General features: G+C 38.3%; 1 protein-coding gene across 1 annotated transcript in view; it reads left to right on the top strand.

Moving 5' to 3' along the window:
• LOC134528878 (solute carrier family 41 member 1-like) overlaps nt 1-18,592 on the top strand; it is a 157,801-nt gene that overhangs the window by 104,283 nt on the left and 34,926 nt on the right. Inside the window, exons 8-9 of the mRNA XM_063362544.1 lie at nt 3,673-3,819; nt 18,354-18,501. Of these exons, the coding sequence (XP_063218614.1) occupies nt 3,673-3,819; nt 18,354-18,501 (295 nt within the window). The remainder of the gene's footprint in view (nt 1-3,672; nt 3,820-18,353; nt 18,502-18,592) is intronic.

Raw genomic sequence — 18,592 nt, 5'->3', positions numbered from 1 at the left:
ATGTAATATGGAGTTAAACATTGCCATGAAAAACTTCCCTTGCACAAAAGTTACGCATTGTGGCCCGTTGCCCGCGGAAGGTGACCACACGCGACCGAGCGGGCTAATTAAGAATGCAGAAAAATTCTCACTAGGGACACGAATACACTATTATTAAGCGGCTGGCTGATTCGCGCCAGCCAATGGACTAACCGCGAAGCCTGAAAGAAACAAACTGTTGAAAAACTTACTATCACAGAGAAGGCAGATGATCACAAAGAACGACGGGTTCTGCGGTACGACACGGGTCTAGTCCCACCGACAAGGGATGACGAACTGCCTGCTCACCCCGAATGGCCGCGGCCACTAGGGGTCCCTTCCCGCGAAAAAGACCCGCGCAACTCCGGACTGGAAGAGGCCAAGACTTTTGAGCGGATTAACATCAGGTCAGCAATTATTATTAAAGATAATGTCCCAAGTGTCAATGAAAACATTGTCTATTAATTTGGTGCGTACTTAATGAGACATATCTGGGGCCTATTCCACGAAGGTACAATTGTACAAGCTACAATTGTACAAGTACAAGTCCTACTTAAGACAAGTTACAAGTTACAGGCGTTCCACAGAGAATTGTTACAATTGTAGGAAAAAAAGTACAAGTACAAGTACAAAGTACAAGTGTACAAGTTGGCTGCATTTACTCTGTTGTTGTTGACATAACCAAACTTGTATGTATTTGTTTTAAAAAAGGAAATTGTTTAAAACGTGATGTCTGGAAAGACTCTAAGTAAACTGTGTATTCTAAATGAGATTAAAGAAAAGGACATACTGTTTTCTGCATTTTCTGACAAATGCACCAAACAAGAAAAAATGAAGGCATGGTTAGCAATTCATGGAAAGGCTTGTGGGTTGGGACTGATCCCTGCAGGCAAGGACTTCACCTACACCAGAGACACATTTTGGCAGAACTTAAAAAAAACGCAACAGTAAGTATATTTATATAACAATTTTTAATTTATTTTGGTACAGTCTTGTCAATATTTTGTGGTATATGTAGCCTACATTTGTAAATGAACTACCGAACCTCACTTAGGGAACAGCATTGGTTACGAATCACATGTACAACTGTAAAAGAAATTGAAACATCTTTGAAGGCACCTATATATCAAATTCAACAATTCTTAAGTATGTTAATAGAGGCTAATTAATAATATGCTTTTCTGTTGCAGAAGAAAATTGACAACAAAAATCAGACAGGAAGTGGAGGTGGGGTTGAAAGCAAATTAACTGATGTAGACAATGCAGTATTGGATATTATTGGCCGAGAAACGCCATCAGTTGTTGGTTTAGAATGCCCTGAAACATGGCAGGACGAACCTGTGTTAGAAAGTATAAACCCTACAAGTAGTGCAGACACTTTGATGACACATTTCAGCAATAGCAAAACACTGCCTTCTACGAGTTGCAAACAAGTTAACCAGCCCAAACCAAAAAGAGGAAATGATATGGGAGAAGAAAATAATTTACGGCTTAAGAAATTGAAATTACAGGTTCAACTACTAGAAAAAGAAAGCTATTTGAAAAGTCTAAAAATTTTAAAACTCGAGAAAGAGCTGGGAATTCCTGGTTCTAATTTCACAAAGGACTTGCCTATCGATGGTGACACTATTTATGTGACATTAGATGGTTCTATCCAAGAACAATGAATAGTCACTGATCACAACTCTTGAATGGTTTTTCAGATAATTTATATTTTATGACTTTTTCGAAGTAATTTATTTCAACAATGCATTTGAATGGAAGCTATATTTGTAAAAGTGTTATTGAAATCTCAGCAGTCCATTAACATATGCTATTAAAAAAAAAAAGAACTATAAATGAAATTGAAAATATAGTCCTACATAAGAGTTTTTCAATTCTTTCATAATAATTTGTATCTACCTAAAATTGTGAATCAACTGTGCCAGCCGTTGTTGGGCTGCAGGGTGTATATTAACTTCATTGTGATCCACGTCGACATCGTCTTGCTCTTCATCTGCTTCTATCAAGGGCTGCACACCATCCTCACTTCGAGCAATGTTACATAGTGCAGTGCAGCACTTAAATACTTGAGCTGCAAATAATGGCTTTACGCGTGAGTGCTTCAGACATGGAAATTTCTCTTTGAGAATTCCCAGTGAGTTTTCAACTAACTGACGTGTGGATTTGTGTGCCCTGTTAAATCTTACCACTGCAGGATCTTGAGGAGCATTCATGACTGGTGGAATCAACCATTCTTTCAATGGATAACCCGAGTCTGCCAAAATTATGGCACCAGGTACTGGTCTCCAATCTTCTTCCATGCGCTGATTTAGTGTGCTGTTTCTAAGCACTCTGGCATCATGTACACTTCCTGGCCACCTAGCACTTACATAATAGAATGAGCAGTCTGGACCACAAACTACCATGCAGTTCAAAGAATGATTTCCATGTCTGTCCACGTACTGCACTTCATTAGCTTTAGGTGACTCTATTTTTATAAGTGTACCATCAACACATCCAACAACATTAGGCATACCAGCAATAGCATAAAATGCTGCAGACACTTGCACCGTATCTTCAGGCCAGTCAACCACTTGGGGGAATTTTATTGCATTTACAGCAGTTACCACATTATGAACAGAACGACACACACTAGCCTTACCTATGCCATGCATATCTGCAACAGAATGATATTGTCCACCAGTTCCCAACCAGTGTAGAGCAACACATAACTCCAATTTTGCTGGTAATGATTTACTCCTATTAGTGCGGCGATGAAGTCTATGTCCTATATCATTAAGTAATAATTGAAGTTTGGCAGCACTCATTCTAAATCTCTCATTAAATTCAAACATGCTTTCAAAACTGTGATTCGTGTGTATTCTGAATGTCCTTCGTCTAATAAGTGGATGCACATTCTCATTTTCTTCATCTGATGAAGTATCCCACATGTTTGTTTCTGATAACAACACACTTTAACCTACCTCAAGAGGTAGGTAGACTTGTATTAACTATTCTACAAGTTTAAGTTAAACCTTGTACTTTTTCTTTGCGAAGAGCTTGTACAATTGTAGAAAAACACCTGTAACTTGTTACAATTCACTGGGATTTACAAGTCTTTACTTGTACTTTTGTGGAACCCAATACCTACCACTTTTCTACAACTTGTATATAATTTTGCCTGTAATTTGTAACTTGTACCTTCGTGGAATAGGCCCCTGTAGACATAAAAACCTCCCGACGAATGTCGCGCGGGCGGTAATCGATATATCGGCGGCTGCGTTCATTCGGCGCGCAACACCACGTTGCGCTCTCCCGGCACTGAGCGTGTTCAACACACGCATAACCGCGCACATGCCCCTGCGAGGCGACAACCGGCCATAACGGCCTGTGTGAGCAGAGGGGCTCTAACGTGTATCGTCTATACACATAACATATATATATATATATATATATATATATATATATATGTATATATATGTGTCCATATATAATAAGATATTATTAGTTACTTCTAGAACTTTACTTGTTGTCCTTAGAAACTTCACTCATAATATTAGAAAAAAGTCGTATGTGTATTTCTTGTAAGCTAATATTATGCTGCCGAAATTCGAAATGAATGATGTTTCCTATCAACCAAGTAAGCGTGGTTTCTCTGGTTGTGTGTCGGAGGTCTCATCACAGCGGCTGTCATCGTGCTCTCTCACTGGCTGCACGTGAATCCTGACAATGTGGCCACGCCCATCGCTGCTAGCCTGGGAGACATAACCTCGCTCGCCCTGCTGTCGTGGGTGGCCACCTTGCTGTACGAAGTCGCCGGTAAGAGTGCGCGTATAGTTTGTCCCACGCTTAGACTGCATTACAGAGTGAATGGCGACCATTGTTGCCAGATTGATACCGCCCGTCTTGTTAACATTAAAAATACTATTTTTAAACCTTTTATAATTGTAATAAGTTTAAATATATATTTTTTTTAATTTAACTATTTGTTAGTTTTATGAGACCATAAATGATTGTCAATTGACAGTGTTATTTCAGCTGTAGTCATTCTGGCAAAAAAATATTTCAATACTGAACACAAATGAATATTTCACAGAAGAAACTAATTTAAGCAGTTGGTCACTATAAATAACAAGGCATTTCATAAAATTGTGTGATATTCTCAAAATAGCGATAATGATTAATATTAAATGACATTAATAATTGTTGACAAAACAGTTGAAACCAAGATAGTGTCTTGCAATTACATCTCCTTAGAAATAAAAATTAAATATTTTCGGTGATAATATTGATGAAATACAACAGAAAATTGTATTTCCAAAATTCTCATTTCAAAATTTTACTCTACAAAATTCCTTGTTTCTGATACATTTAAAAAATTTTCATTACATTGCAAAGTTTTGTCTAAAATTTTTGTGCTCTATGGTGCATATCTGGCAACAGAGTACACCGAAACAAGGAAAAAGCTAATGGCAAAAATCGTTCATTGGGAAGAGAAGGTAAATACCCATTAAAACGCACTGCAAAAATAGAAGGAGACACGATATAGCCGTCACTCACATCATGCAGTTCTATGTGAAGAGCGTTGGTACTCCGTATTTCCCCAGAATAATTACTTATACTAACCAACAAATTACTTTGATCATTGGAACCAGTAATTTTGGAGTGTCCTTTGTATTTATGAGCGAATGATAGAACTATTTATTGGTAGATACTGGAAAATGTTGCAGGTTCAGCAACTTCCTGATGGCATGTTTATTGGATGTTAACTTGGTAGGTCACATGGGCTTCGATATATTCTTCGGTTGCTGGCTTGGCTCGGAGCCAATGATGAAATTGTATGGCTCTGAACTTGCGTTCCAACGGACTCCAACCGTTAATCCTGATCCCGGTTTTCCATTGCTTCCCGAAATCACTCTATCAAATGGTAGGATGGATTCCTTATACAGGCCATAGCTGATTCATGTCCCAATATCTCTGGCCTGTATCATTGAATCCCCTCAAAGTTGACGAGACATAAAGTTCACTTAAAAAAATATAATTACTCTTGCTGATAGGTTTGATGACTAAAAAAGAAAAATAATTATTCAGCCTTCAGATTTAAAATAGTGTGTTTGACAAAAAAGAAGACAAATATATAAGTAGTATATAATAGCCGGTCCTGAAACAGGATGCGGGATGTGGTGCCGGTGCCGAGCCACATCTCTGATTCTGACGTCACGGCGGCCATCTTGGATTGTGACGTCATGGCGGCCATCTTGGATTGTGACGTCACGGCGGCCATATTGGATGAGCGTAACGGGACACAGTGTAACGGGACAAGTAGATCATGGCGGCCATCTTGGATCCGCCATGAAATTTTCGTCTCTATCGCCGTATTAATTTTTTCTGTTCCGCTGGAGGTCACCATCTTGGATACCGTCGACTTTGTTTCTTTTGTTTGTTCCTAGATAGCGCCAGCGTCGCTCTTGATTTTTTTCTGTTCCACTGCAGGCCGCCATACGGATACCGTCGACTATGTTTCAGTTGTTTGTTCCTAGATAGCGCCAGCAGCGCTCTTGATTTTTTAATGTTCCACTGGAGGCCGCCATCTTGGATACCGTCTACTTTGTTTCTGTTGTTTGTTTATTGATAACGCCAGCGTCGCTCTCTCTCATCACTTAAGGTTGATGTTCCATTACCTACCATAGCTATTATGATCCTTATAGACATATTAATTTTAATTTTTTATGCAAAATACATTGGAAGCGCTGTGATTCGAACCAGCGCAGCTCTGGTCTCTAGGTTGGAAAACATACGCCTTTACCGCTCGGCCATCGAGACATTTACCAGACTGAGAATTAAATAAAATATATAAAAAAATAACATGCATATTCGGTCTTGAATTTTTTTTTAATTTTAAGTAATAATAGCACTACCTGTTCGAGACAGAACCGCCATCATGGGTTATGACGTCACCGTTGCAATTTCCGTTACGCCCGCAATCTTTAAAATTCGCAATTTTTGTGTTAGAAAATCGGGAACAATTTTCAAAATCATTAAAGAAATTAAATAATCGAATTAAATAATAAAAATCTTAAAAACCACTATTGCACTGATCGGTACGGTCGCCATCTTGGATTATATAAATTATGCATGTTTCGTTATGCCCGTCATCATGGTTGAGTACGATGCCATCGTTACACTTTATGTTACGACCGTCATATTGGATCCTATTAATGTTGCATGTTTCGTTACGGCCACCATCTTGAAAATCTTTATTTATCATCCGATTTTAATGAAAAAAGTTGAAAATTCAACAAATTTTAACTTATTAGAATTCTGATTGATTATATAGATTCCCGTCCTTGGTTAGAAACCGGTGAGGGCAAAAAATAATAAAAAAAACATCAGATCCTTCCTCCACAGAAGCCACCTACAGACTGACATACCTCCACCAATAACAAGGTATATATCGTCAGCTGGTATGACGTCATGTCCGCCATCTTGTCTTCGTCCGCTGGAGACCGCCATCTTGTTTTCGTCTGCTAGAGTGTGCAGGCGACATGTTAGTATAATTTTCTGTTCACCATACCTTTAACCTCGACTGTTGGCATTGAACTTTGTCAATTACCTTGAACTTTGTCATTGACCTTGAAATTTGACCTTGACCTTTGACCTTGAACTTTGACCTTGACCTTGAACTTTTACCCTGACCTTGAAATTTGACCTTGACCTTGAAATTTGACCTTGACCTTGATCTTTGAATTTGACCTTGATGCCCATTATGGATCCGTCATTTTATGTTCAGTACATGCTACCAGGAGCTACCACATGCTAGTGGTCATTGCCACCATCATGTTTTCGTCTGCTGGAGGACACCATATTGTGTGTACTCGTCTTACCATCATGCTAGTTTTATTCTAACCTGCTACAGTGCAGTAATCATTAATTATTACTGAGGTGCCTGCCATCTTGAAATTCGGCCGCCATCTTGAAATCATGTAATTATTTAGCTAGAAATGCGGGAAAAATTCCAAAAGTCTCCGAAAAAAAATCAATTATTAATATACAAATTGAATCGATGGATTCCTGTTCATGGTTCGATTCTGGACCAGTGACAAATGTAACTAATTATTAAATAAATTTTAGATTCTGTTTTCCATTACCTTTCGCGGAGTTTATAAATCAATCACTCTACGAAAATCAACTCATGTCAATATACCTGACAACGAATTAATACAGTGCCAATTAGCCTATTATGAAAGTCTAATTTTTCAATAATCTGAATAACCTATAAGCCGTTCATGTACAAAGCCACACATACAGGCCAATTGTCTTCAGTATATGAGACCGAGTCATGTCATTATCAGATGTATAGGCTAGTCATTTCAGGACCACATGACCTTCGTCGTTAGCTAATTATATTCAATTAATCCATTATGACATTTTTATACATACTAAAGGACCAAGTGACCTTGAAAAATATTTTAGTAACACCAAGAAGTTTTAAACTAGTAAATATTCAATCACTACATTTTGTACTACGCGCAATCAACAAAAAGGAACCACAGACAACGAAAAGGCAGCACACTTGGAAGCACCGACAACGAAAAGGCAGCACCGCCAACGAAAAGGCAGCACATTTGGAAGCACCGACAACGAAAAGGCAGCAGCGCCAACGAAAAGGCAGCACATTTGGAAGCACCGCCTACGAAAAGGCGGCACATTTGGAAGCACCGACAACGAAAAGGCAGCACCACCAACGAAAAGGCAGCACATTTGGAAGCACCGACAACGAAACGGCAGCACCGCCAACGAAAAGGCAGCTCATTTGGAAGCACCGACAACTAAAAGACAGCACCACCAACGAAAAGGCAGCACATTTGGAAGCACCGACAACGAAAAGGCAGCTCATTTGGAAGCATCGACAACTAAAATACAGCACCGCCAACGAAAAGGCAGCACATTTGGAAGCACCGACAACGAAAAGGCAGCACCGCCAACGAAAAGGCAGCACATTTGGAAGCAGCGCCATCGAAAAGGCTGCACATTTGGAAGCACCGACAATGAATAGGCAGCACCATCATCGAAAAGGCAGCACATTTGTCATTGGCTCCAATATTCATTGGCTCCAATATTCATTTGCTCCATTATTCATCGGTTCCAATATTCATGGGCTCCAATATCAATTGGCTCCAATTGCTCCAAATTCTCCACAGGCTCCAAAAGGCTCCATCAGTCTTTTGGCTCCAACAGCCTTTTGGCTCCTATAGTCATTGGCTCCAATAGCCATTGGCTACAATATTCATTGGCTGCAATATTCATTGGCTCCAATATTCATTGCCTCCAATATTCATGGGCTCCAATATCAATAGGTTCCAATTGCTCCAAATGCTCCAACAGTCTTTTGGCTCCTATAGTCATTGGCTCCAATAGTCATTGGCTCCAATATTCATTGGCTCCAATATTCATTGCCTCCAATATTCATTGACTCCAATATTCATTGGCTCCAATATTCATGGGCTCCAATATAAATTGTCTAATTGTTTCAAATGCTCCAACAGACTCCAAAAGGCTCCATCAGTCTTTTGATTCCAACAGTCTTTTGGCTCCTATAGTCATTTGCTCCAATAGTCATTGGCTACAATATTCATTGGCTCCAATATTCATTGACTCCAATATTCATTGGCTCCAATATACATTGGCTCCAATCTTCATTGGCTCCAACAGTCTTTTGGTTCCAAAAGTCTTTTGGCTCCAAATATATTTGGCTAGAATACTTCGAGTCTAAGAGACTATGAGTCTACATGGCTACGAGTCCAAAATGATCTAGCTGGTTACGAGTTATACATGGCTTGCGAGGCTACAGAGCTACGAAGCTTCTAGTACACAAGTTTACGTGACTGCGAGGATACAGGACTACAAGTCTGCATGAGTACTTGACTACGAAGCTACTCGTCTACAAGGCTCCAGTTGCCTTATCTGTCTTCGTCGGAATTTTCTCTTTTGCTCCAACTGCTCCATCAGCATTATGTTATAAGATTGCAAGGCTGTTTGCTTACGTAGCTTTAAGTCTACGAGGCTCCAATGCATCATGACTACGAGACTACGAGCCATGAGTTTACGAATCTATGCGATTGCGAGTCTTCAAGGTTACGTGATCGCAAGGCTATAGGACTACGAATCTTCCAGAACGCATGGTTACGAGACTGCGAGGCTAAAATTCTACGAGGTCCCAAGACATCATGTCTACGAGACTACGAGCCATGAGGTTACGAGACTACGTGACTACGAATCTTCTAGTTTACGAGACTGCGAGGCTACAGAGCTACGAAGCCTCTAGAAAACGAGTTTATGTGACTTCGAGGATAGAGGTCTACAAGTCTGCATGAGAACTTGACTACGAAGCTACTCGTCTACAAGGCTCCAGTTGCCGCATCTGTCTTCGTCGGAATTTTCTCTTTTGCTCCAATTGCTCCATCAGCATTATGTTATAAGATTGCAAGGCTGTTTGCTTACGTAGCTTCAAGTCTACGAGGCTCGAATGCATCATGACAACGAGACTACGAGCCATGAGGTTACGAATCTATGCGATTGCGAGTCTTCAAGGTTACGTGATCGCAAGGCTATAGGACTACGAAGCTTCCAGAACGCATGGTTACGAGACTGCATGACTAATTGGCCGCGTGGCTACGAACTTTTCATGTCTCTAACTGACTACAATAGCACTATTCAGTGGTGAGAGTTAATTTATCTCATGCAAAGGTACTTGCTGCAAGTAGTTCCACTTTTCAACATCAGATGATGCCACGTGTTGCTTGTAGGTAAATAATATTTATTTCTTTTCTGCGGGATGCGGGATGCTCTCTATCGTTCGCAAAAGAAGGATGGCTTCGATAGTCTCCAAGGAGAAGGAAGTTCGTCCTTCCTGCTAGTGCTTCTCAGATTTCTCACGGTCCGCCATCTTGGATTGCGACGTCACGGCGGCCATCTTGGATCGGTGTGACCTTGACCTTTGACCGAAACCGCAGGAATGATCGCAAGCACACGGATGAACCATCAAAACATTGATAAGAATAATCAGGAGCACACGGAGAAAACCACCATAATATTGACAAGAATAATCAGAAGCACACGGAGAAATACGACACACGTTTTATTTGATATCATAAAATTACAGGGAAAAAATTAATTAAAAATAAATTAATAAAAAAATTAAAATTAAATTAAATAAATACATAAACAGATTCTGCTAGCTTGTAAACTTAACATTGTTTAGCAAAGATAGAGTTCTCGAACAAGCCAGAATTTTATGAATTTTTTTATTTTATTTGAAATTTTTTATTAATTTATTTTTATTTTTGGCGGTTCTGTCTCGAACAGGTAGTGCTATTATTACTTAAAATTAAAAAAAAAATTCAAGTCCGAATATGCATGTTATCTTTATATATATATAATTCTTCTGTGCGTGTGTATGTCACTGAACTCCTCCTAAACGGCTGAACCGATTTTAATGAAATTTTTTGTGTGTCTTCAGGTGGATTCGAGAATGGTTTAGATTCACAATTCAGTCCACTGGAAAATGTTTAATTCATTAGTTTTTTATTTATAAATTGTTGTGGATCTTTGGATAGTTTAAGTTGACAGTATGTATATGTGTGTGTTGTGTATTTATTTATGTGTAGTTGTTAATCTTTGGATGGATTCTATGAGTTGTTGTTATTACAGTAAAATTAAAATAGAATTGTTTATTGAGAATATTATATTATTATTTATTGAAATAACATTTTAATGGGTAATTAAAAATATACATTGTGCAAATTTGTGAGGTTCAGTATTGAAGTGAGTATTTTACATTATTTTTCGTGATTTTAATTATGGATACACGTGCATTCAATACCAATCAACTTAACCTGAAAATTTAAATTGTCAGTTCTCTTATTACTCTAAGTTTTAAGGTGTAATAAAAAATATACATTGTGCAAAATATGTAAGGTGCAGTATTGAAGTGAGTATTTTACACCATTTTAATTACTTTTAATTATGTATAGACGTGCATTCAATAACAATCAACTTAACTTACAATTTTAAATTGTTAGTTCTCATTTGATTCTATGCAACTAATGACGCATTGAACGCCTCTTTGAAAATAAAAATATAAGTTTGTAAAATAAATTATAACATTTATTAAATAAAGATTACTTAAAGTATATTTAAATTTAAAATTTTATATTTTTAATTGATAGTTTATTTAAAAAATAATAATAATTTTTGGAATTATAACGTTTCAACAGGACGTCTGTTGGGTCCACTTTAAAGTTTGTGTTCAGGTGAATTCAATAATGGTTTAGATTCACAATTCAATCCGATAAATAATATTTTTTAATTAATTTATTTAAGTAATGTTGTTATTGAACTTTGGATGTTTTACATTGGATCCGGTAGGAAGCGCTGTGATCACGTTATTGAATATTCAAAAATATTTTATTTTTATTTCAGTTCGACCCGGCAGATGGTGTTGCGATTAGATTAAGGGAAATTTCCTGTAAATTTTCGAATTTAAAACGTTTGAACAGAACGTCTGTTGGGTCCACTAGTTTTTTTATATATCTTATTTAATTCTCAGTCTGGTAAATGTCTCGATGGCCGAGCGGTTAAAGGCGTATGTTTTCCAACCTAGAGACCAGAGCTGCGCTGGTTCGAATCACAGCGCTTCCAATGTATTTTGCATAAAAAATTAAAATTAATATGTCTATAAGGATCATAATAGCTATGGTAGGTAATGGAACATCGACCTTATGTGATAAGAGAGAGCGACGTTGGCGCTATTTAGGAACAAACAACAGAAACAAAGTCGACGGTATCCAAGATGGTGACCTCCAGCGGAACATAAAAAAATAAAGAGCGCCGCTGGCGCTATCTAGGAACAAACAACAGAAACAAAGTCGACGGTATCCAAGATGGCGGCCTGCAGTGGAACAGAAAAAAATCAAGAGCGACGCTGACGCTATTTAGGAACAAACAACAGAAACAAAGTCGACGGTATCCAAGATGGTGACCTCCAGCGGAACAGAAAAAATATTTATGGCGACAGAGACGAAAATTACATCATAATGAGTGGGGCTCTCGATTTAAAGATGGCGGATCCAAGATGGCCGCCATGATCTACTTGTCCCGTTACGCTGTGTCCCGTTACGCTCATCCAAGATGGCCGCCGTGACGTAACAATCCAAGATGGCCGCTGTGACGTCAGAATCAGAGATGTGGCTAGGCACCGGCACCACATCCTGCATCCTGTTTCAGGACCGGCTATTATATACTACTTATATATTTCTGTGCCTTTTTCCACCAAACAAGATAGTTATGCATTACCACTACAAATACTTGACTTTACATTTGTACTTAAAATGCATTTAGCCTCTGAATCGTCTATTTCTGTTTGTGTTTAGTTTTCTGGGTGGCTTCCACCTTGGACTCCTTGTGTTGTGGGCGCCCGTTACGATGTTTCCGTTGCAGCCAGTACTGCAGTCAATGACTTCACTTGTCTTCGGTTCCCTATTGGACTCTCCTAGGCATGCCGATGTCGCGGCGTGATGGTCGGCTCCTTTCCTGCGGTCCCAGGCATCGCCCTCTCTCTTATGCAACAAGCAACGAATATTTGTAGACACTCAGTCCAGCCGTTAAGGATGATTTTTTCCTGACGGCTAACCCACCGTCGCATGATCACTGGAGGTGGACAGTTCGACCACATGTTCCCAGCTGCCGCAAATGCTCTGATCTAGACAGCCAATCACAAAGTTATAATCGAAGACTGACTTAAGAAGTGCCAACATATAACTACATTTCATGAGTGGTCTCATTACTTTTCAGGAAGCAGATCTTATCGTTTTCTTTATCGATATTCGATATGGCATTAAACGTTTGAAAATTTACGAGTCAGATACACCATTCTACTTCCATCTCCGAGGGCGGGAAATGGACTGATTTGTTTTCATATATGCACAGTTATTTTATAAGCTCAAAAAATATAGCTACAAATTTTTTTAGTTAAAAAGCGAAGGCACAAGTGACCGCAGTTTGTTTGGTTAGGCGACTGTACGATTTCTGAATTGTAGAACCATGTAGTGACCCGTAAGTTCTGGCGAAGGTCTTAAATTTCCAAAATTTTCGTAGTACTGGGTCATTTTTTCAGACTTTATGTACTCTACCCTGTGCGTGACATGACATGTAGACACGTCTAAATAATTAATGGCACTCTCATGAGTCTTTGGCTTGCTAGGTAAAGTGTCTCGCATAAACACGCCTCGGAAATTTCTTATTTTCAGTTTTCAAGCGTATTTAATTATATATATATTGGTGAACGGACGTTTCGGCAAAGAATTTAGGTAGTATGTTTTGGTTTGTCTGGGGACTGGCTTTCCCTAGAGGAATAAGAGGATACGACCGCCATATTTGATTGTGATATCATGGTGGCCATTTTAAATGACCTTGACCTAATACCTTTGACCTTGACCTAATACCTTTGACCTTGACATTTAAAATGTTTCCAAATTTCCCAAAAATGACTCCAAATTTACAAAATTTGTTAAAAAATTTCCAGATTTTTTGGAAAAATTTTTTTGCCAAAAACTGAACAAAAAACGAAAAAAAAAATTCTCCATTTCGGAGAAAATTTTCCTGTTTGAGGGAAAATTTACCGTTTTATGAAAAATTCAGAATTTGAAATACCTCAATAGACTTTTGCCATAGAAAGAACCAAAAGTCCCCATTGAGGATTAAATTCCCCACGAGAAAGTCTCCAATATGCATCTGATGTGTATCTTTGACCATCACCTTGACCTTGACTGTAAACATGAAATCTTTAATTTTCAACAAAAAATTACGGAAAATTCCAGTAGATCGGAAAGGCTATCAAGTCCAGTTGATGACAAGGTATGCCAAGTCGGTGGCCAGACACGTCTACTCAGTTACCAGGAACATATGTCCAGTAGGTGGACAGCCACATCCAGATGGTTGTCTAGGAACGTCAGATAGGTTAGTAAGACACTCACATCTGAGGCTAACACCTCAAGTCGGTTGAAATTTACGCTCAGTCGGTGGCTAGGCAAGTCTATTTATTGGTCAGGAACGCATGTCCAGTAGGTGGCCAACCACATCCAGATGGTAGCCAGGCGCCTATAGGTGGTCGGAAACATCCAGGCAGTAGCCAAGAGGTATTTTTCGACGATACTCGGCGAGCATATTAAACAGTTCATATACAATGTTGGGCATATGGCCAAGCGTCTCCAAACCAAGAGGTGTTATTCGCCCATACGCAACCAACAATTTAAACAGGTCATTTAAATGTGAGGTGTATAGACGGGTCGTCTCCGAACCACGAAACTTATCATATCCTGAGTACAGACTTGTCGATTCACAATGGTCAAAAAGTATGAACATTAAAAAAAAAGAAAGCACAAATGGAAGCACCATCGGAAACACAATCATATGAAAGGTAGCATATTTGGAAGCACAATAAACTTAAAGGAAGCACATTTGGAAGCACAATAAAAAATGAAGAACCACCAACGAATTTGCACCACATTTCGAAGCACAAAAAAAGGAAGCACAATCTGAAGCACATTCAATAAGAGGAAGCACAATAAACGAAAAGGGAGCACAATCGGAAGCACGTATGATGATTCGTCAACAACCATCAAGAGTCGAAGTCGTTACTGTGAAAAATTTACTCGAATGGTTGTTAAGCTCGTCGACACGTGAAGATTGCTATTAATCCGCGTTTTACCAAATTAGCTGTGAGAAACGTCGCAATGAGTTCGCAAGAAACGATGATTTAAAAAGACATATCAAAAGCTGCAAACAAAGTTATTCTCCCGTTAAATGGCCGAGACTGTCAGTACAAAAAAAACCATGATGGTGCGTTACTGAGAAAGTATACATTAAGGAATACAGACAGTTGGTATCCCTGTAACATCTGTGAAAAAACATTTGCATTCTCTAAAGGTGTACGAGGCCATGGAAGAAAGTGGATGTGCGAAGAACCCATTACGTTGGCGTTTCACAGTGTTATTGTCATATTTGGTTCACACATATTGACAGTTTGAGACGACACACGAAAAACTGTTAAGGTGAAGTCCGTTCACCTACTGCATACCAGCTAGTTTTGCAGTCTGCTCCGCAAGTCAAGGTTGAGACTCGTACACGCAGTACCTCTAACAGTAAAACCGATCCGCAGCAAGAAGCTTCGATATCCACCCAACATGCAACACAACCTATGACTGTTCACGATGTTTTCAGATGTAATGAAAATAATTATACCTGGTAAATTCAGCATTCTGTAGAATGTGTAAAGTCTTCGATTACCTGAAAGGCTTCCTTGTGCCAAGAGACGTTTGTACTTTTATAACTGATGCCAAAAAGTAGCCTCATGAAGCGTAGCTGCAGTGAAAGATAAATTGGCTCCGGTACTAGCCTGGATAGCTAGGAGAGGTTGGATAGGCCTCGACTGGACCAAGGGTATTCTGGAGTATTTAAGGGTCCCAGAATGAATTGGGAGGTTGGTATGAGGCGCCAGTAGTACTGGGTTCAAGGGCTTTGGAACTCAGTAAACTGTCTGGTTAGTCAAATCCCGATAGCGTGTACGGCGTGATCCGTACCTTAATCCATAGGGGCCCCGGGGTGAAAGCCCTGGGTTAACAAGCAAACCTACGGATTTGACGTAAAAGTCAATATAACAAAATTTTAAAATAAAAGGACACAACAAACCCCAATAGGGATTATGGCTAAGAGGGTTACAAGTATGATCTTTGTTGCTGTTGTTTTTGATGCCAAGAAGGATGTTGTTAATCAACTTGAAGAAGTATTGGAACACAATCGGCCAGTGAAGTATAATTTGTAGCTGGATTGACGAAACTTGCAAAAGAGCATCCAAGACAACGAATATTGCTCTTTACCTACCATACGACGTAGAAGATCTGCAGATGATGCTATTGAAAAAAATATGTCATGAAGAGATAGAATACGAGGGAGAATGTAGCGAATGGCTGTAGCGGATGGACATTGTGGATGGACACTTAGTCATGTAGATCGATTTCAATTGAGGACAAACAGATTATGCTCACTAAAAAAATAACATTTATTATTTGCTTGTATCTGTGTACTTGCAGGTGAATAGAATATATGTAATTAATTTTATTTTTAAAAATTGTGTCTTTCTATTTTTCTGTCTCCTGTCACTTTCTTTTAGTAAATTGATGTAAATTCATTTTTAATTTATATGATCAAGGATCTAACCGAGTCGATCGGTAAAAAAATAAACTATTTTTTATAATAAATTTTGAATTTTTCCCAAATTTCAAGCTTAATAATTACAGATTTTCAATATGGTGACCAAGATGGCCAACAATATAGTGGGCGCCTTGGCAATAAGTAATTACTGCACTCCAGCAGTTAAAAATTTAACTAAAATGCTGGTGGCGCACTCTAGCAGACAAAAACAATATGTCGGATACAATATGGCGGTCTCCAGCAAAAGATCACAAGATGACCACCATGACATAATGTCTGATGTAATATCTGCCATGGCATAAGTGGTGGGAAGTCAGTCTGCCGGTGGTTTCCATGGAGGAAGAATTTGTCGCTTTTTTAATCAAATGACCTCACCGTGTCTGAACCAAGGACTCCATGAGATGTGTTTTCATCAAAATTTTATTACATAATATTATTATGAATTTTTAAATATTTCGCATTAAAATTGGATAAAAATAACGGATTTTCAAGATGGTGGACATGACAAAACTATTCAAAACTGCCGAATGTTCTGGAATCAAAGATGGTGGTTGTGAAGTAAGAAATATGTTTTGTTAAAATTTTATTTCAATTGTAATAAAGAATTTTTAAATTTTTTATAGAATATCACATATTTACTCTCGATGGAAATGGAAGAGAGGACTGAAATGGTTTAGGTAAGTAAACATTTGAAACAAACAATTTTTTGTACATTTTTCGGAATTTTTTTGTAAAAAATTAAAGAATTTAAAGTTAAATGACAAGTTCGAGGTCACGGCATCTGCTGGGAATTTTGAGGAAAATTGCCCCCCTCTGAGGAAAACTGCCCTACTCTAAGGAAATCTGACACATTTTGAGGAAAATTGCCCCAGTCTGAGGACTTTGGTCTTTCTGGAATTTTTGAGGGGGGGGATGGGAAATTTCCCTAAAAACATGATTTTACCCCTCGAAATAGGGAAGTTAATAGGAATTTGGAGGATTTTTGATTCTTTTTGAGGAATTTTGAGTAAATTTTCCCCCAAAGTGGCCGCTGTGATGACAGAGGTCTTTCGGCTCCACGCTCCACAGCCTGAAACCTGTCTTATCTCCGCCATTTACTTAATACTATTGACACTAGCACACACTAGCAGACAAAAATATAATCCAATATGGTAATCAATATGGCTGCCGTGGCATAACATTGTATTGGGTAATATATACCTTTAAATTAATGATGGCTGGTCAGTTTGCTGTTGGATATTGTGTGGAAGAAAGTAAGTCAGGGAATTTTGTTTTAATAGTTCGGCCTTTCGGTTCAAACCAAGTACGTACTTCGTAGTCCATGATTTGTGTTTTTAATTGCTTTATTACATTTCAAAATTTTAAATTCAGTAAGATATATACTATATTGCAGCTGGAGTCAAGGTTGTAAACTCACGTACGGTTTTTCAATAATGGCGCCTTTCTTAGGGAAATTTCGCATGTCTTAGAAAAAAGTCTCCTCTGGATTTTTTTAAGGGTTAAAGAAATTTTTTAACATAAAAGGTAAGTTTTCTATTTAAAATAGCAATTTTACCTCGAAACGAGTAAATTTAGTGTCATTTTGAGAACTTCAGAGTATTTTAGGGCAAAAACGTGAAATTTTGAAGGTCTAGATGGCCATGCTACTTTTTAATCCAACAATCACAATAATGAGAACATGATCGACTTGGTGTGGCCACAAAACCATTGACATGTTTTTAGTGAACCCGTAAATTACAAAGTTACTAACAGACCAAAACAAACTTGTTAAATAAAACCGCCAATTAGTTTGGTAAGGCTGTAAATGTCATTACTTGCTTTTGTGACTTTACACTCAACAAATTTTAAATTTTAATAGCAATCTTTGGAAAGCATTTAAAATTAACTATTTTCTTGTTATGATCTATGAATATGAATTCTTTTGTCAAATATGTTTATCCTTAAGTTAACAAAACCCCGAGATAGATAATGCTGTCGCAAAGCAACTTACGTTGAAATGCTTTTTCGTAACATGTACTTAATGACTACTTTTGTATATTTCATTGGCTGTTTGTCATTATGAGTTCAAGGATTTCGTGTTTCAGGAAAATCTTCTTGGATATCTAAAGTGGTTATCGTGTGCTACACTTTAGCGATACCATTCTGGGTTTGGGTAGCCAGAAAAAACAAGTATACGAAATCAGCTCTTTACACTGGCTGGACGCCAGTTATCATGGCTATGCTAATAAGCACGTAAGTTGAAAATATTTTGAAAATAATATTTAGTGTATTTTTGTAATTCTGCTTTGCAGTAGATCTAGTACCTTTTAAATGAATACATGTA

This window comes from Bacillus rossius, chromosome 2 (assembly GCF_032445375.1).
Source record: "Bacillus rossius redtenbacheri isolate Brsri chromosome 2, Brsri_v3, whole genome shotgun sequence".
In the NCBI taxonomy this organism is placed as follows: Eukaryota; Metazoa; Arthropoda; class Insecta; order Phasmatodea; family Bacillidae; genus Bacillus; species Bacillus rossius.
The sequence above is the reverse complement of the archived record's forward strand: the minus strand, read 5'-3'. Positions and strand labels throughout refer to the sequence as shown.